Source organism: Phyllobates terribilis, unplaced genomic scaffold (genome assembly GCF_046119375.1).
Source record: "Phyllobates terribilis strain yellow unplaced genomic scaffold, ASM4611937v1 Scaffold_7__3_contigs__length_470593459, whole genome shotgun sequence".
In the NCBI taxonomy this organism is placed as follows: domain Eukaryota; kingdom Metazoa; phylum Chordata; class Amphibia; order Anura; family Dendrobatidae; genus Phyllobates; species Phyllobates terribilis.
Genome location: NW_027362767.1, coordinates 221,333,835 through 221,347,288, shown reverse-complemented (window position 1 = coordinate 221,347,288; position 13,454 = coordinate 221,333,835). Strand labels below are relative to the sequence as shown.

General features: G+C 40.8%; 1 protein-coding gene across 1 annotated transcript in view; it reads right to left on the bottom strand.

The window, feature by feature from the left end:
• Window positions 1–13,454, bottom strand: part of RABGAP1 (RAB GTPase activating protein 1) — a 129,547-nt gene that overhangs the window by 26,028 nt on the left and 90,065 nt on the right. Inside the window, exons 18-21 of the mRNA XM_073639747.1 lie at window positions 7,813–7,854; window positions 7,560–7,688; window positions 2,283–2,375; window positions 846–956 (exon numbers count right to left, since the gene is read on the bottom strand). Of these exons, the coding sequence (XP_073495848.1) occupies window positions 846–956; window positions 2,283–2,375; window positions 7,560–7,688; window positions 7,813–7,854 (375 nt within the window). The remainder of the gene's footprint in view (window positions 1–845; window positions 957–2,282; window positions 2,376–7,559; window positions 7,689–7,812; window positions 7,855–13,454) is intronic.

Sequence of the window (13,454 nt, the reverse complement as noted above, 5' to 3'; positions counted from 1 at the left end):
ATAGTCACTATTCATTTATTGTCTTGTGTTATTCAATTCAATGGGAAGTGTATGTGTAGTAACCAAAGTTCCGAAAGTAAGCACTTCCGGCCGGCGGGTGTTGCCACCGACACCGATAACAACTGATCAAGGTGGGTGCCGATCAGCCATTGATGCCCTATCCTATGGATAGTGCATCAATGTAAAAGTAGTGGCCAACAAGTCCCAGTATCTCCTTACCATTGATAAAGACATACTGGGAGTTGTAGTTTCATACGATACAATTGTATATAGGGCTGACCTGATACTGCAATTGATTGCTGTACTAAGCTTGGTGATTTATGTATAGACGTAGTTCTGGCGCTACATTCATGTACTGATGGTGGTTTTGGTGCTGCATTTATGTACCGATGGTGGCTCTGATCTTATACACATGTAGAAATCTAAAACGTGCTTCATGGCTATGTTAAAACTTAAAAATCCTTACACTTAGTTTTGAGATTATGATGAGGATTTTGCGAGATTCTGCTCAGTTTCTGCTCCAAAGACGCAGTGGAAGTTAGCGTATGTTCACTGATATTTTTTGGAGAAGAATCTCTCCAAATCCTCAAATAGTCAAAACTTGGTTCTGGTGATGTATTAATGTACTGATGGTGGTTTTGGTAATTAAGTACCCATTTAAGTGTTTTGCGGCCCTTGGGATTGGTTTAGTATGGACCCAAAAATATACTGCACCCCCGCTCTACAGAATATCTGTCTATAGGTTACAAGTCATTGTACCAATATTTCTACTGTAATGTTTCTATATCGGAAAGGAGACATACATGTGTCATCTGACTGTTCAGACAGGTAAATACATTTCTTACATTATCCAAGTCCTTACGCAGGGCGATCTTACTGGTAACCAGTTCATGAGCCAAGTCATCATTTTCCTGCTCCAGCCTCATGTTTGCCTCTTGGAGTCGTCTGTTTTCACGCTAAAAAAAAAAAAAAGTTTGGATTTGCCAATGGTCTTAATCCTTAGGTATATGTACAGTTATATCTTGTATATCATGTCTCCCTTGTACAGATAGGCTTTCGGGGTAAAAAGATTAATCCAAGTGCCAAGCTTTGTTAGGCATGAAGTCAACCTGAAAAAACATTAGCAAGATGCCAAAGGTACATATTAACCACCCCAGGCAAGGATATGTGGAATAAGTAACATGCAGATCACATTTACTTAGTGTCTATAGATACAGTATATATAGTGAAAGCCTCTTCTATTAGGTCAATTCATCGACTCTTACTATAGATTCACATCTGGTGGTTACAACAGCAGAACATCTTTTCTTCTTCATAACTATTCCTGTGATGTGTGTGAACAGATTAAAGGTTAGTCTGCAGCATTTTCTGCATGATCCTGTAGAAGCCTATTTGCAGAGAACGCAAATACTCAAAACTTGGTTCTGGTGATGTATTAATGTACTGATGGTGGTTCTGGTGATGTATTCATGTAAGCACCCCTTTAAGTTTTTTGCGGGGTAGAAGCTTAAAAATCTATTATCCTATTGCACCCAAGGATGGCGGGAGGCTCTTGCTGCAGCCATTTGACTTAAGCTGGCCATATGTAATAGACGACTTTCAGCTGAATGATGCTTGGGCTGATTGATTGGCCGACAGACGTCTCAGCCAACTCCCCCATACACAGGAGTGCTCGCTCTGCCAAGTGCTCGTGTTCTGTATGAGAACACATCGGCTGGTGGCTTATCTCTAGTATGCGATCGGCAGTCCAAAATCAGACATAAGTGATGGACATCTCCCCCAACCATCAGTTCACAGGCGCCTCCATAGACCGTCAGCCAAACGAGTCGATATCGGCGGCTTGGGCTGACATTAGTCTAATGTGTTATGGGGGGGCTTTACAGTCACAGTCAGGACACTGAATAGGAAAACTCTGTGAGGCACATGGAGGAGACTGTAATGAGAAAACTGGATAAAAAATAATTAATTAAGGAAGGAAGTGCGGGAATATTTTTTTTTTTAGTGTTCCTTTAATGGAGACAAATAAGCATTTGACATGAATTAAATATAACCTTTCAAAAAAAAGTTACATTCAGTATTTTTCCTACAGCGTGTTACTCTTCCATTGGATATAAGAAATAAGTTGTGTCTTAGGATTCTGGAAAATGTATACAACTTCACTGGGGACTGATTGAGGCTTTAGTGCATATCAATAAGGTAATACTTGTCAAAGTATAATAAGCAAGGGGCTTAATAGGGACAAAAGAAAGAAAAAGTGACTATAAAAACATAGTATTGCTCACCTCAAACCTTTCGACCGGGTCCTCCTGCTGTGCTTGCTGCTCTCTCATCATTTGATATTCACGTTCGTATTTTTTGAGCTTTTTCTGACTAATCTAAAATGTGAAAGGGCAAAATTATTATGGAGGCGGATTCTCAGGGAGATCTACGTCCCTCCCATAGATCTTAACAGCTCATTTACATGTTAAGAAAAACGTGGATTTCTCGGGAATAAACACATCGGATTGCAGAAATGAAGGTATCATTTTATTCAACTTTCTATGACCTACATGCCAGACACATGACTTAGGAGGATTGATCCTACTGACAGATTGCCGCTAACATTCATTAAGCTATATTCTGGAGCAACTATTGGCAGTTGAAATGGCTCATCTGTCTCACTGACCTGCTCTCGTTGGTTCCACTTTTTAACTTTGCACAGCAAGGAAACAATGGGTGCAAAGTTTGAGTACTGGGCATTGGACAAAGGGACTGCAAATCACTAAAAACTTCTGCTGTTTTAGCCTAGTAAAGATATTAAAAAAAACAACAACACATAATGCAGAAGAGAAAAAAAAAGACTCTGCGTCACCAGACTGTAGCCCTCTATTATTAAAGGGGAGAGTAAATGAAAACCATCCTCGGTTGTGTCAGAAAGAACACTGATGAGGTTCAGGATCCCGGGCCACCACAAATTTCAAGGAATGAAAATGCTTAAAAGGTATTTTCTGCAAATAATTTTTTAAAGTCTATCAGCTTAATCCTGTTTAAAATAACCAACAGAACTTTACATACCAAGCTTTGCTCCAGAGCTGCCTCTCCGCTGCTGCTAGTGCTGTTTACAAGCTGCAGTGATGACATCACAACTACGGTGGATGTGACCACTGCAGCCAATCATTGGGCTCAGCGGTTATGGAAATCTGATAAAAACTGAGTAATCAGAGGACTACACACAGCTCCAGCAGGGCGGGCTGAATAATTTGTATTCTGGCAAACAGAATCTTTCCATGACAGAAAGTCTGGGGAAAAAGAGAAGGATTTGGTACGCTGAATTTTAACCCCCTATTCCTTTTGGTCGCACCAACAGGAGTCTGATACCGGTTTACGACTTCTTCTTTAAAGGGGTAATCCCATCTCCAAGATCCTATCCCAGTATGTAGATGTATTCATAATATTAGCAAATACCTCTAATTAGATACATAGTATAGTTCTTCTGATTCGCTATGTGCAGGACATTGTAGTAACTTCGATATCCATGGTTACGACCACTGAAAGTGACAGTTGCTTGTGGTCGTAACCATGGATACCTAAGCTACTGCAATGCCCTGCACATGAGGTAAGAGACATCGCGAATTAGGAAAACTATACCATGTTTCTAATGGGAGGTATTTGCTATTATTACTACACCTACTACATATTAGGATAGGATCTTGGAGATGGGAATACCCCTTTAATAACACATACAGTACATGGTTAGCTGACCCAAGTGTTCATAAATACGGAGGAGCTGGGAAATACAGAAGTCAGATGAACAATCATGAAGATAAATCTGCCAATGAAGAGACTTCAGGCAACAGACCACCAGCTTTTTACTAAAGCAGGTCTGTGTAGGAAAACCTTGGCGGGTTCACCAGCGCCTTAAGAGACGTTGTGTGCACATACCCTTAGCGCCAGAAGAAACAGTGGGCAGACATACACTAACCTACAATGGATGGCCCAGGAGGGCCATGTTTGTCAGAAGCACAGCTGCTCTTTAATCTGGCTAATCAAAGTGAATCCTAAGCGAGACACCCCCCCATGATGTAGCAATGCAAAACCGCTCATAATATATACTGTAGTTTACATCAAATAATAGCAATAGCCTTAATTAAAAAAAAAAAAAAAAAAAAAAAAAAAAAACATTAAAGCAAAAAGTTGAATCCAAAGTTTCAGAAATGTTTGCACACTTTTGTCCCGGGGCGTCATCAGCGCAGCAATGTCCTTCAATAGATGCATTATACAGTATCTCGGTGCAGGACTACGAGGACGGGCCCGACGTGTGGTCACCGACGTCCATACTGCTCTAAATCGACAGGACTTTATGTTCTGCTATAAATTGTCCTATACCAGAAGCTTGTGAAAAAGTCCGATAACTAAGAAAAAGGAGCCGCAATCGCACAGATAAGAGGCAGAAAGCAGTAATCTGCAGGATACTTACAGGCGTGAGTCAGCAGAGAGGAGCTGCCACAGAATGCAGCTTTCCCCGGGCATGCTGAGAGCACAGACAGGATATCCTTGGATGGAAACAAAACCTCTTGCATTATTAACCACTTTCCAGAATAGCAAGGCCTCACTAACAGCGTGCATGGAGCACAGAGCTACGCCGACAATTACTGCGACTGATGGTGGGGCAGAGCGTTAAATGCTGGACGCGGAGCAGCACGGATCGGCCATTAGAGGCGATCAGAACCCAGCCTCCGTAATGCAGAGACAGAAACATCCCGCACGGTTCTCCGATGGCTGTGGACGCGGCTTGTCGATTCTCCGTTTACTTACTAACAATTGGATTTTTGTCTTAATTTGTTAGAAAGTGCCGTGTGCCGACAGCAAAAAGTAATCCTTTTCAGGGAGAGTCGATGTAAGAGATAATACATGGGGCTGCCAATATCGCTCACTTTACTGGAGGTAGTAAAATCTGGAGATAACAGAGATTACGGAGGCAGCTCACATGAGCGATCTCGCTGAATGGGTTGTTTTATCCCAGGCGACCCCTTTAATATGAGGGCCGACTGAGTCCAGCGAGAGATCTTGGTACACAGCTAAAGCCGGGCAGGAGAACTACTGCAGAACACGGCATGAAAGGGGCTTCAATAGGCGGTAAATGTCTGACCGCAGAGAGTCTGAGAGCGAAGCCCCGGCTCCCTATTCTTCCTTACAGCCTTATGATTGAACAGAAGAGCAGGATTTGCTATGTAATCAGACAGCAGCATGATGTAGGGAGAGAGACCCTGATTCCAATGATGTGTCACTTACTGGGCTGAGTGTCCCTGTTACAAAAAAATCACTGTTTTATCAGCAGGAGGTTAGCATTACAGGACTAGGTGTCTGGTGCCTCCTAGTCAACTGCTCTGTATAACCACGCCCACACCATTAATTAGCAGCTTACTGCCTATGCACAGTGCACACAGAAAGAAGCCAATCAGTGATTTAAAGAGTAATGAAGGCTGCACTCACTGTTCTTTAAAAGCATTCAGTCTTTATTTCATATCTGAATAAAAGTCAGTGTAAAGCAGGGAGAAGAGACGGACGACAGCCAATCAGTGATGAGGGCCGGGTTATACAATTCACAGCAATAGTTAATTGCCTTTAGCAGCAGTGAGAATTTGTGATAGGACTGTAAACAAAACACCAAGAAAAGTTTCTTTACACCCATGAGCCCTTGAGGAGCCATGTTTATTTCATTTCATACTCTTCTACCTAATTTAAGAAACTCTAGAGACTCTCCTACAACTCGCATGGTAGCAATAGATGAACAACAAGCTTTTAGTTTAACTGCGATCAAGAGGTTTTTTCATTTCTAGGATAGCCACGACCCCCCGTCCACTTTGTTGGAGCGGGGTAAAAATGGTGTGAAAACACCAAAAATTGCACAATTTTTGAACTCCTCCTTATTGTACAAAAATGTTGCTACATCTCGAAAGCTTTTTACGCAAGAATTCTGCCATAAAAGCTTTGATGAATCAGTGACTAAAGGGCTGATTCATTGAAACTGACATGGTGCACATTCGCTCTACGCCAGTCTTGCTGGAAGACAAGGTGCTGAATTCATTAAGAGGTGCTCGAATACTCCAAGAGTCGCAAAATTCTGGCGCAACAGTACGTTGTGCAAAAACTTACCGACTTTTCAAAACTTTTTTCAACACTTTTCTGTCGAAAAAGCTTAGATGAATTGTCTCCAAAGTATATTCATCTTCTTCTTGGACATCCCCTTTTTAAATGCACCCCCTCGAGAAAAATAAGAAAACTCCTGCAAGGGCACCATTCCGGCAAGTTCTTCTTGCACTTGTGTGACATTGTTATGCCATATAAGCGCTGCAGCCCATCACAACCTGTGACGGGCTGCTTTGCTCACACTGCCAGTATGGGGACAGTACCGATAATGTCTGTAAAGCGCTGTGGAATTAATGGTGCTATATAAGTGAGGAAAATAAATAAATCCTGCCGAAGGACGTCTGAAGGAAGTGTGAGAACTGCAGACCAATCGCGGCCGCTGATTAGCCGCAGCGCTCACGTGGCAGGAGGTGAGAATACATTTTCTTAGAGTAGTAGTGGACAACCCCTTTAATTTCACCATTTTCATATATTAATGTTAAGAAAGGATCATAGATATTTCTTCACGTCACCGATCGCTGCATTCCCATTAGTTTCTTATTAGAGAGGAGGCTCTTAGCTGCGATTTTCACGAAGCATTTCCTAGTGTTTTCTTCCTACACAACCAATTAAAAGCTCGTACCAATATCGCAACCTATTAAATTAAATATCCATTACGGCGGCATTTGCATATATTAAAGGGTATTTTGCTAGATGTAACAGAATAACCTCGGATGCCCATGAAGGTAATTGGTTACAAGTATAAGCCGCAGCTACTTGCTAACATGAAATCCGCCATCGCTCTAGCAGAAGCTCCTCGCCGTATTTACAGCATTGTCTGATTCCTACAATGGACTCCCCCCTGATGCCATAATGAGACTATGCAATGATCCGGAACAGTGGAAGTATCCTGGAAATTGTGTTATCATGGATTAACAGATGGGTTTGCTGTCTGATCATGCACTAGCAGAAATATCTTATGTTAACATATTCATATAGTCGGGGGGAACCCTAGAGGAACCAAGGATATCACAGAAAAAGATCTGCGTGATCAGTAATGTGCCGGAAAGAAGAAAATCAGAGAGAAGAAGAGAGATGTAGGACATTGGCTGAGTCAGGTGAAAGTGCGTAAATCTACATATCTAGTTTTGGGTTCGGCAACTTGTGCTTCTTCACATCAAATAGATTAAAACTCTAAAATATCCTACGATGGGGAATTCATAATCACAAGTGGATTTACCTGGCAATGAGCGAAGCATCAATCAGTCAGCGATGAGATTGTGCTTGGCCCTTCAGAATTTTATGACATACCCCAACTTACTGGAGATATTCGCCGCCGGAGGTTCCAGGCGGTAGATATTGTCGTCATATTTTTTTATCGTGATTTTACCTTTACACTGGGGTCAAGCATGAGATGTATAGCATCATCTACCAGACCGTTATTAAGTTACCTTTAGGCTGCAGGCCAGTTCCATCAACTTTTTAGCATTGTCCTCGGAGCGGTATCTCTTTGGAAGCTGAACACGGAAGAATTTTAGCGCGCCCTCAAAATCTGTGAGGAGCAGGTCATCCTTAGAGGTCTAGGAGGAATTGGAAAAGTGAGGTATCAGTGGGAACAAAAAAAAAGTATGTTCAAGTCCAAATCTAGTTAGTCAGGTTAGGATTTACTATCCATGTATCAGATGTGATTTAAGAAACACATACCTTTAATAGTCCCAGTGCAACATTAAAAATGACACTTATTCCCTGCGAAGCAAACAAAAATTGTGAATTATTTACAGGACAGTACTGTTAAGGAGTTTTTATATCTTAGATATTTATGGCTTATCTGGGATCCCCATCTATCAGGAGAATGGGAAACCCCCTTGGATATTTCATACAGCGCGTGAAATAAGTATTGAACACATCACCAATTTTCAAAGTAAATATATTTCTAAAGGTGCTATTGACATGAAATTCTCACCAGATGTTGTTAACACATGCAAACCACAAAAGGCACAGAATTCACCATAGATGTCTATAAATTAAGTTGTGTGTAATAATGAGAAATGACACAAGGAAAAAGTATTAAACACAAAGAAAGAGGTGCAAAAAAGCCCTGGAAAGTCCTGACACCAGCTGAAATCTATCAGTTATTAGAAAGCAATCCTGCCACTTAGTGAAAAATAATATCAGCTGGTTTAACTGATGGCCTATAAAAAGGTGTCTCAGAACCAAGGTGCCACACAAGAGACATCTCATGATGGGTTAAATCAGTGAGCTGGCTCAAGACCTTCACAACCTTATTGTTGCAAAACAAACTGATGACACTGGTTACAGAAGAATTTCTAAACTACTGAAGGTTCCAGTGAGCACTGTTAGGGCCATAATCAGGAAGTGGAAAGTACATAATTACACCATAAACCGGCCACGACCAGGTGCTCCCGCAAGATTTCAGACAGAGGGAAAAGAATTATCAGAAGAATTGTCCAAGAGCCAAGGACCACCTGTGGAGAGCTACAGAAAGACCTGGAATAAACAGGCGCAATTGTGTAAGAAAAAACTATAAGTAATGCACTCAACCTCCATGACCTGTATGCACGCTCAGTACAAAAGACTCCATTGCTGAACAAAAAGCATGGTCAAGCAAGTTTAAAGTATGTTCCACAACATTTAGACAAGCCTGTGAAATAATGGGAGAATATAGTCTGGTCAGAAAAGACCAAAATTGAACTCTTTGGATGCCATAATACACACCATGTTTGGAGGCCAAAAGGCACTGCATATCACCCCAAAAATACCAACAGTGAAGTTTGGAGGTGGGGACATCATGGTGTGGGGATGTTTTTCAGCATATGACACTGGCAAACTTCATATGATTGAAGGAAGGATGAATGGACAAATGTAGAGACATAATTGATAAAAATCTGCTGCCATCTTGCAGGATGCTGAAGATGAAACGTGAATGGACATTTCAGCAAGACAATTATCCCAAAACACACAGACAAGGAAACTCAATTGGTTTCAGAGAAAGAAAATAAAGCTGCTAGAATGGCCGAGCCGATCACCTGACCTGAATCCAATAGAAAATGTATGGAAGGAACTAAAGCTCAGAGTTCACAGAAGAAGCCCACGGGAGCTTCAGGATGTGAAGAGTGTTTGTGTGGAAGAATGGGGCGAAATCACACCTGAGCAATGCCTGCAACTAGTTTCTCCATACAGGAGACGCCTTGAAGCTTCATCACCAACAAAGGCTTTTGTACTAAGTTTTAAATAAATTTCAGTAAGCGTGTTCAATACTTTTTCCCAGTGTCATTTCTCATTATTACACATCATTTATGGACATCTATGGTTTGATTTCTTTGCCTTTGTGGATTGGATGGGCTGTTACAGACATCTGGTGAGAATTTCATCTCAATAGCACCTTTAGAAATATATTTACTTAAAAAATTGGTGACGTATTGAATATTTATTTCACCCGCTGTATTTGTTAAAAGGAGTCTGTCGGTAGAATCAACCCTCCTAAGCAGTCTACATGAGCATGTACCTCATAGGAAGTTGAATAAAATTACATGTCGGATCATAAATATCAAGGTCTTATTACAGAGAAATCCACGTTTTTCTTAATATGTAAATGAGCTGTTAAGATCTACAGGCCGGACATAGATCTCCCTGAGAATCTGCCTCCAGGGGTTATTGTAAATGAAAGGGGGAGTTATCCGTGTGAGATGAGGAAAGCAGACTGTCAGTCATTACATGTCTCACGCTGGTAACGCCTCCTTTCATTTACAGTGCATTGTGAAAGTATTTGGCCCCCTTGAACTTTTCTACCTTTTGCCACATTTCTGGCTTCAAATATAAAGATATAAAATTCTAATTATTTTGGGAACAATCAACAACAAGTGGCACACAATCGTGAAGTGGAACGAAATTTATTGGATATTTTAAACTTTTTTAACAAATTCAAAACTGAAAAGTGGGACGTGCAATATTATTCGGCCCCTTTACTTTCACTCCAGAAGTTCAGTGAGGATCTCTGAAGGATCCAATGTTCTCCTAAATGACTGGTAATGATAAATAGGATCCACCTGTGTGTAATCAAGTCTCCGTATAAATGCACCTGCTCTGTGATAGTCTCAGGGTTCTGTTTCAAGTGCAGAGAGCATCATGAAGACCAAGGAACACACCAGGCAGGTCCGAGATACTGTTGTGACAAAGTTTAAAGCCGGATTTGGATACAAAAAGATTTCACAAGTTTTAAACATCTCAAGGAGCAGTGTGCAAGCGATCATATTGAAATGGAAGGAGTATCAGACCACTGCACATCTACCAAGACCCGGCCGTCCCTCTAAACTTTCATCTCAAACAAGGAGAAGACTGATCAGAGATGCAGCCAAAAGGCCCATGATCACTCTGGATGAACTGCAGAGATCTACAGCTGAGGTGGGAGAGTCTGTCCATAGGACAACAATCAGTCATACACTGCACAAATCTGGCCTTTATGGAAGAGTGGCAAGAAGAAAGCCATTTCTCAAAGATATCCATATAAAGTCTCATTGAAGTTTGCTACAAGCCACCTGGGAGACACACCAAACATGTGGAATAAGGTGATCTGGTCAGATGAAACCAAAATCGAACTTTTTGGCCACAATGCAAAACGATATGTTTGGCGTAAAAGCAAAACACCATCCCCACTGTCAAACATGGTGGTGGCAGCATCATGGTTTGGGCCTGCTTTTCTTCAGCAGAGACAGGGAAGATGGTTAAAATTGATGGGAAGATGGACGGAGCCAAATACAGGACCATTCTGGAAGAAAACCTGTTAGAGTCTGCAAAAGACCTGAGACTGGGACGGAGATTTATCTTCCAACAAGACAATGATCCCAAACATAAAGCAAAATCTACAATGGAACGGTGCAAAAATAAACGTATCCAGCTGTTAAAATGGCCAAGTCAAAGTCCAGACCTGAATCCAATCGAGAATCTGTGGAAAGAGCTGAAAACTGCTGTTCACAAACGCCCTCCATCCAACCTCAATGAGCTCGAGCTGTTTTGCAAAGAAGAATGGGCAAGAATTTCAGCCTCTCAATGGGCAAAACTGATAGAGACATACCCCAAGCGACTTGCAGCTGTAATTACAGCAAAAGGTGGCGCTACAAAGTATTAACTCAAGGGGGCCGAATAATATTGCACGCCCCACTTTTCAGTTGAATTTTTTTTAAAAGTTTAAAATATCCAATAAATTTCGTTCCACTTCACGATTGTGTCCCACTTGTTGTTGATTCTTCCCCCAAAAATTAGAATTTTATATCTTTATGTTTGAAGCCAGAAATGTGGCAAAAGGTAGAAAAGTTCAAGGGGGGCAAATACTTTCACAATGCACTGTACAATAACCTCTCTAGGCGGAGTCTCAGGGAGATTTATGTCCCGGCCCATAGATCTTAACAGCATATTAAGAGAAATGAAGATTTCTCGGCAATAAGATATCAGATTGCAGATATCAGGACATCATTTTATTCAGCTTTCTCTGACCTACATGCCCACATAGACGGCTTAGGAGGGACGATCCTACTGACAGATTCTCTTTAGAGGTCTGCTTTATATATTAATCCTTATGGCTCACTCACTTCCAACTATGTTGACAGTCAGTGTAAATGAAAAGATCAGGAAAAGATAATTGTTTATCTGGGACTTCTGTTCTTGAGATAGATACAGGTCTCGCATCTATTGGCTATTTAAGGAATATTCTGTTAAGTTATAAAATGTCAGAAGCACAAATACCCCTTTAACTTTTTTGGGAGAAACAGTATCACATTAAAAAGGGTTTTCCGATTTTAGAAAACCCCAGTCCCATGGCTGCAGTTTTTAAAAAAAAAAAAAAAAAAAAAAAACCTCTCTCTACTCGCCTTCCCTGGGTCCAGAGTCACTGCTGCTGCTGCTTCTGGTGTCTGTTATTATCTGCAATGTTATTACATCGAAAGCCGATCAGTGAGCTCAGCAGCTCATGCAGTCAACTCAGGAAAAGCCAGTGAGCTCATTTATTGGCTGCTGAGCCGCCGATGTTGGCGGCAAGATAATAACAGACACTGGAAAGCAGAAGACTCAGAGCTGGACCCGGGAAGAGTGAGCAAAGCACAGTTTTTGAAAAACTACAGTTTGGTGAATGGGGTTTTCCAAAACCAGAACATCCCTTTAAAAAGAGTAGAGTGAAATATAAAGCACACTGCATACAATGTTTTTGTTTTTTTTGTTTGAGGCATTTTGCGGTTGTTGTTTTGGGTTAATTGCAATTTTTCTCTCTTTCTTTGTAAATGCAGCATGCTCCAGCCATGGCATTTTCTTGGATTTTTTCCCAGATGTTTCTTTTCTCTAGGGCTTGCAAAGTGCCAATGAACGCCTGTAGTAATGTATTAAGTGTTACAAATTAAAATATTGCGAAATGCAATGTAAAAACATCAACACATTTTATAATCGTGAGGTTAAAAGTTTGCGTTTTCTTACCTAAACTCATTGCATATAAAAGGTCAAAAAATACTGTGAGTGACCTGCATGATCTAAAGGTGAAATCATAAGGTGCAGAATCTCCGGACTTGGCACCCATTGAGCACATGTGGGATGTCATCAGTCAGCAATTGCAAAAGAAGCTGCCAGCAGCGGATCTTGATGATTTGCCCAAGTGCATTTAGTGGCAGAACGTTCCTCAGACAACTATTAATGACCTCGTTGATAGGAGGCAAGACATGTAAGTGCGGGGATGTGGCGCTCATACTTCATACTGAATAAAACCAGATGTTTTCTAAATTTTTTTCATTTTTTTATCATCACTTGACATTTCTATCCATCACGTGATTTCCATAATTTTGCAAAAATTACTTTTCCTTCTTGATGATGCGATTCCCACGTTGAGCGGTGTCTGTTCACCTGTCCAAGTTATTTTTTTTGGACCGAGTGCCAGTAAAAAATAAAAGCACAAGACTTGTTTGTCTATGAGCCAAGTCAACCATTCAAACCAAAGGGTCCATTAAAAAAAAAAATTAAAAAAAAAAAAAAAAAAAAAAAATGGACAGCACACAAGCGGCATTTAGGTGCAACCCATGCACTGTCCATTTTTTACTATTTAATAGGAAAAAGAAGATTGAAAAATGTGTGGGTTTATTTTTTTTCATAGGAGAGAAATAGATACCGCACTGGTAAACTGACCAGAAATAGATGAAAATCAGATCCAGCGCACTGATGGATGATTTTATTTTTTGTATGTAAAAAAAAAACGGACATCTGAATGAGGCCTTAGTAGGCTTTATTGCTATTTTTATTTTTTGCTTAACTGCTTAATTCAGATTCCCCATACACGAGGATGCTAAAGAAAA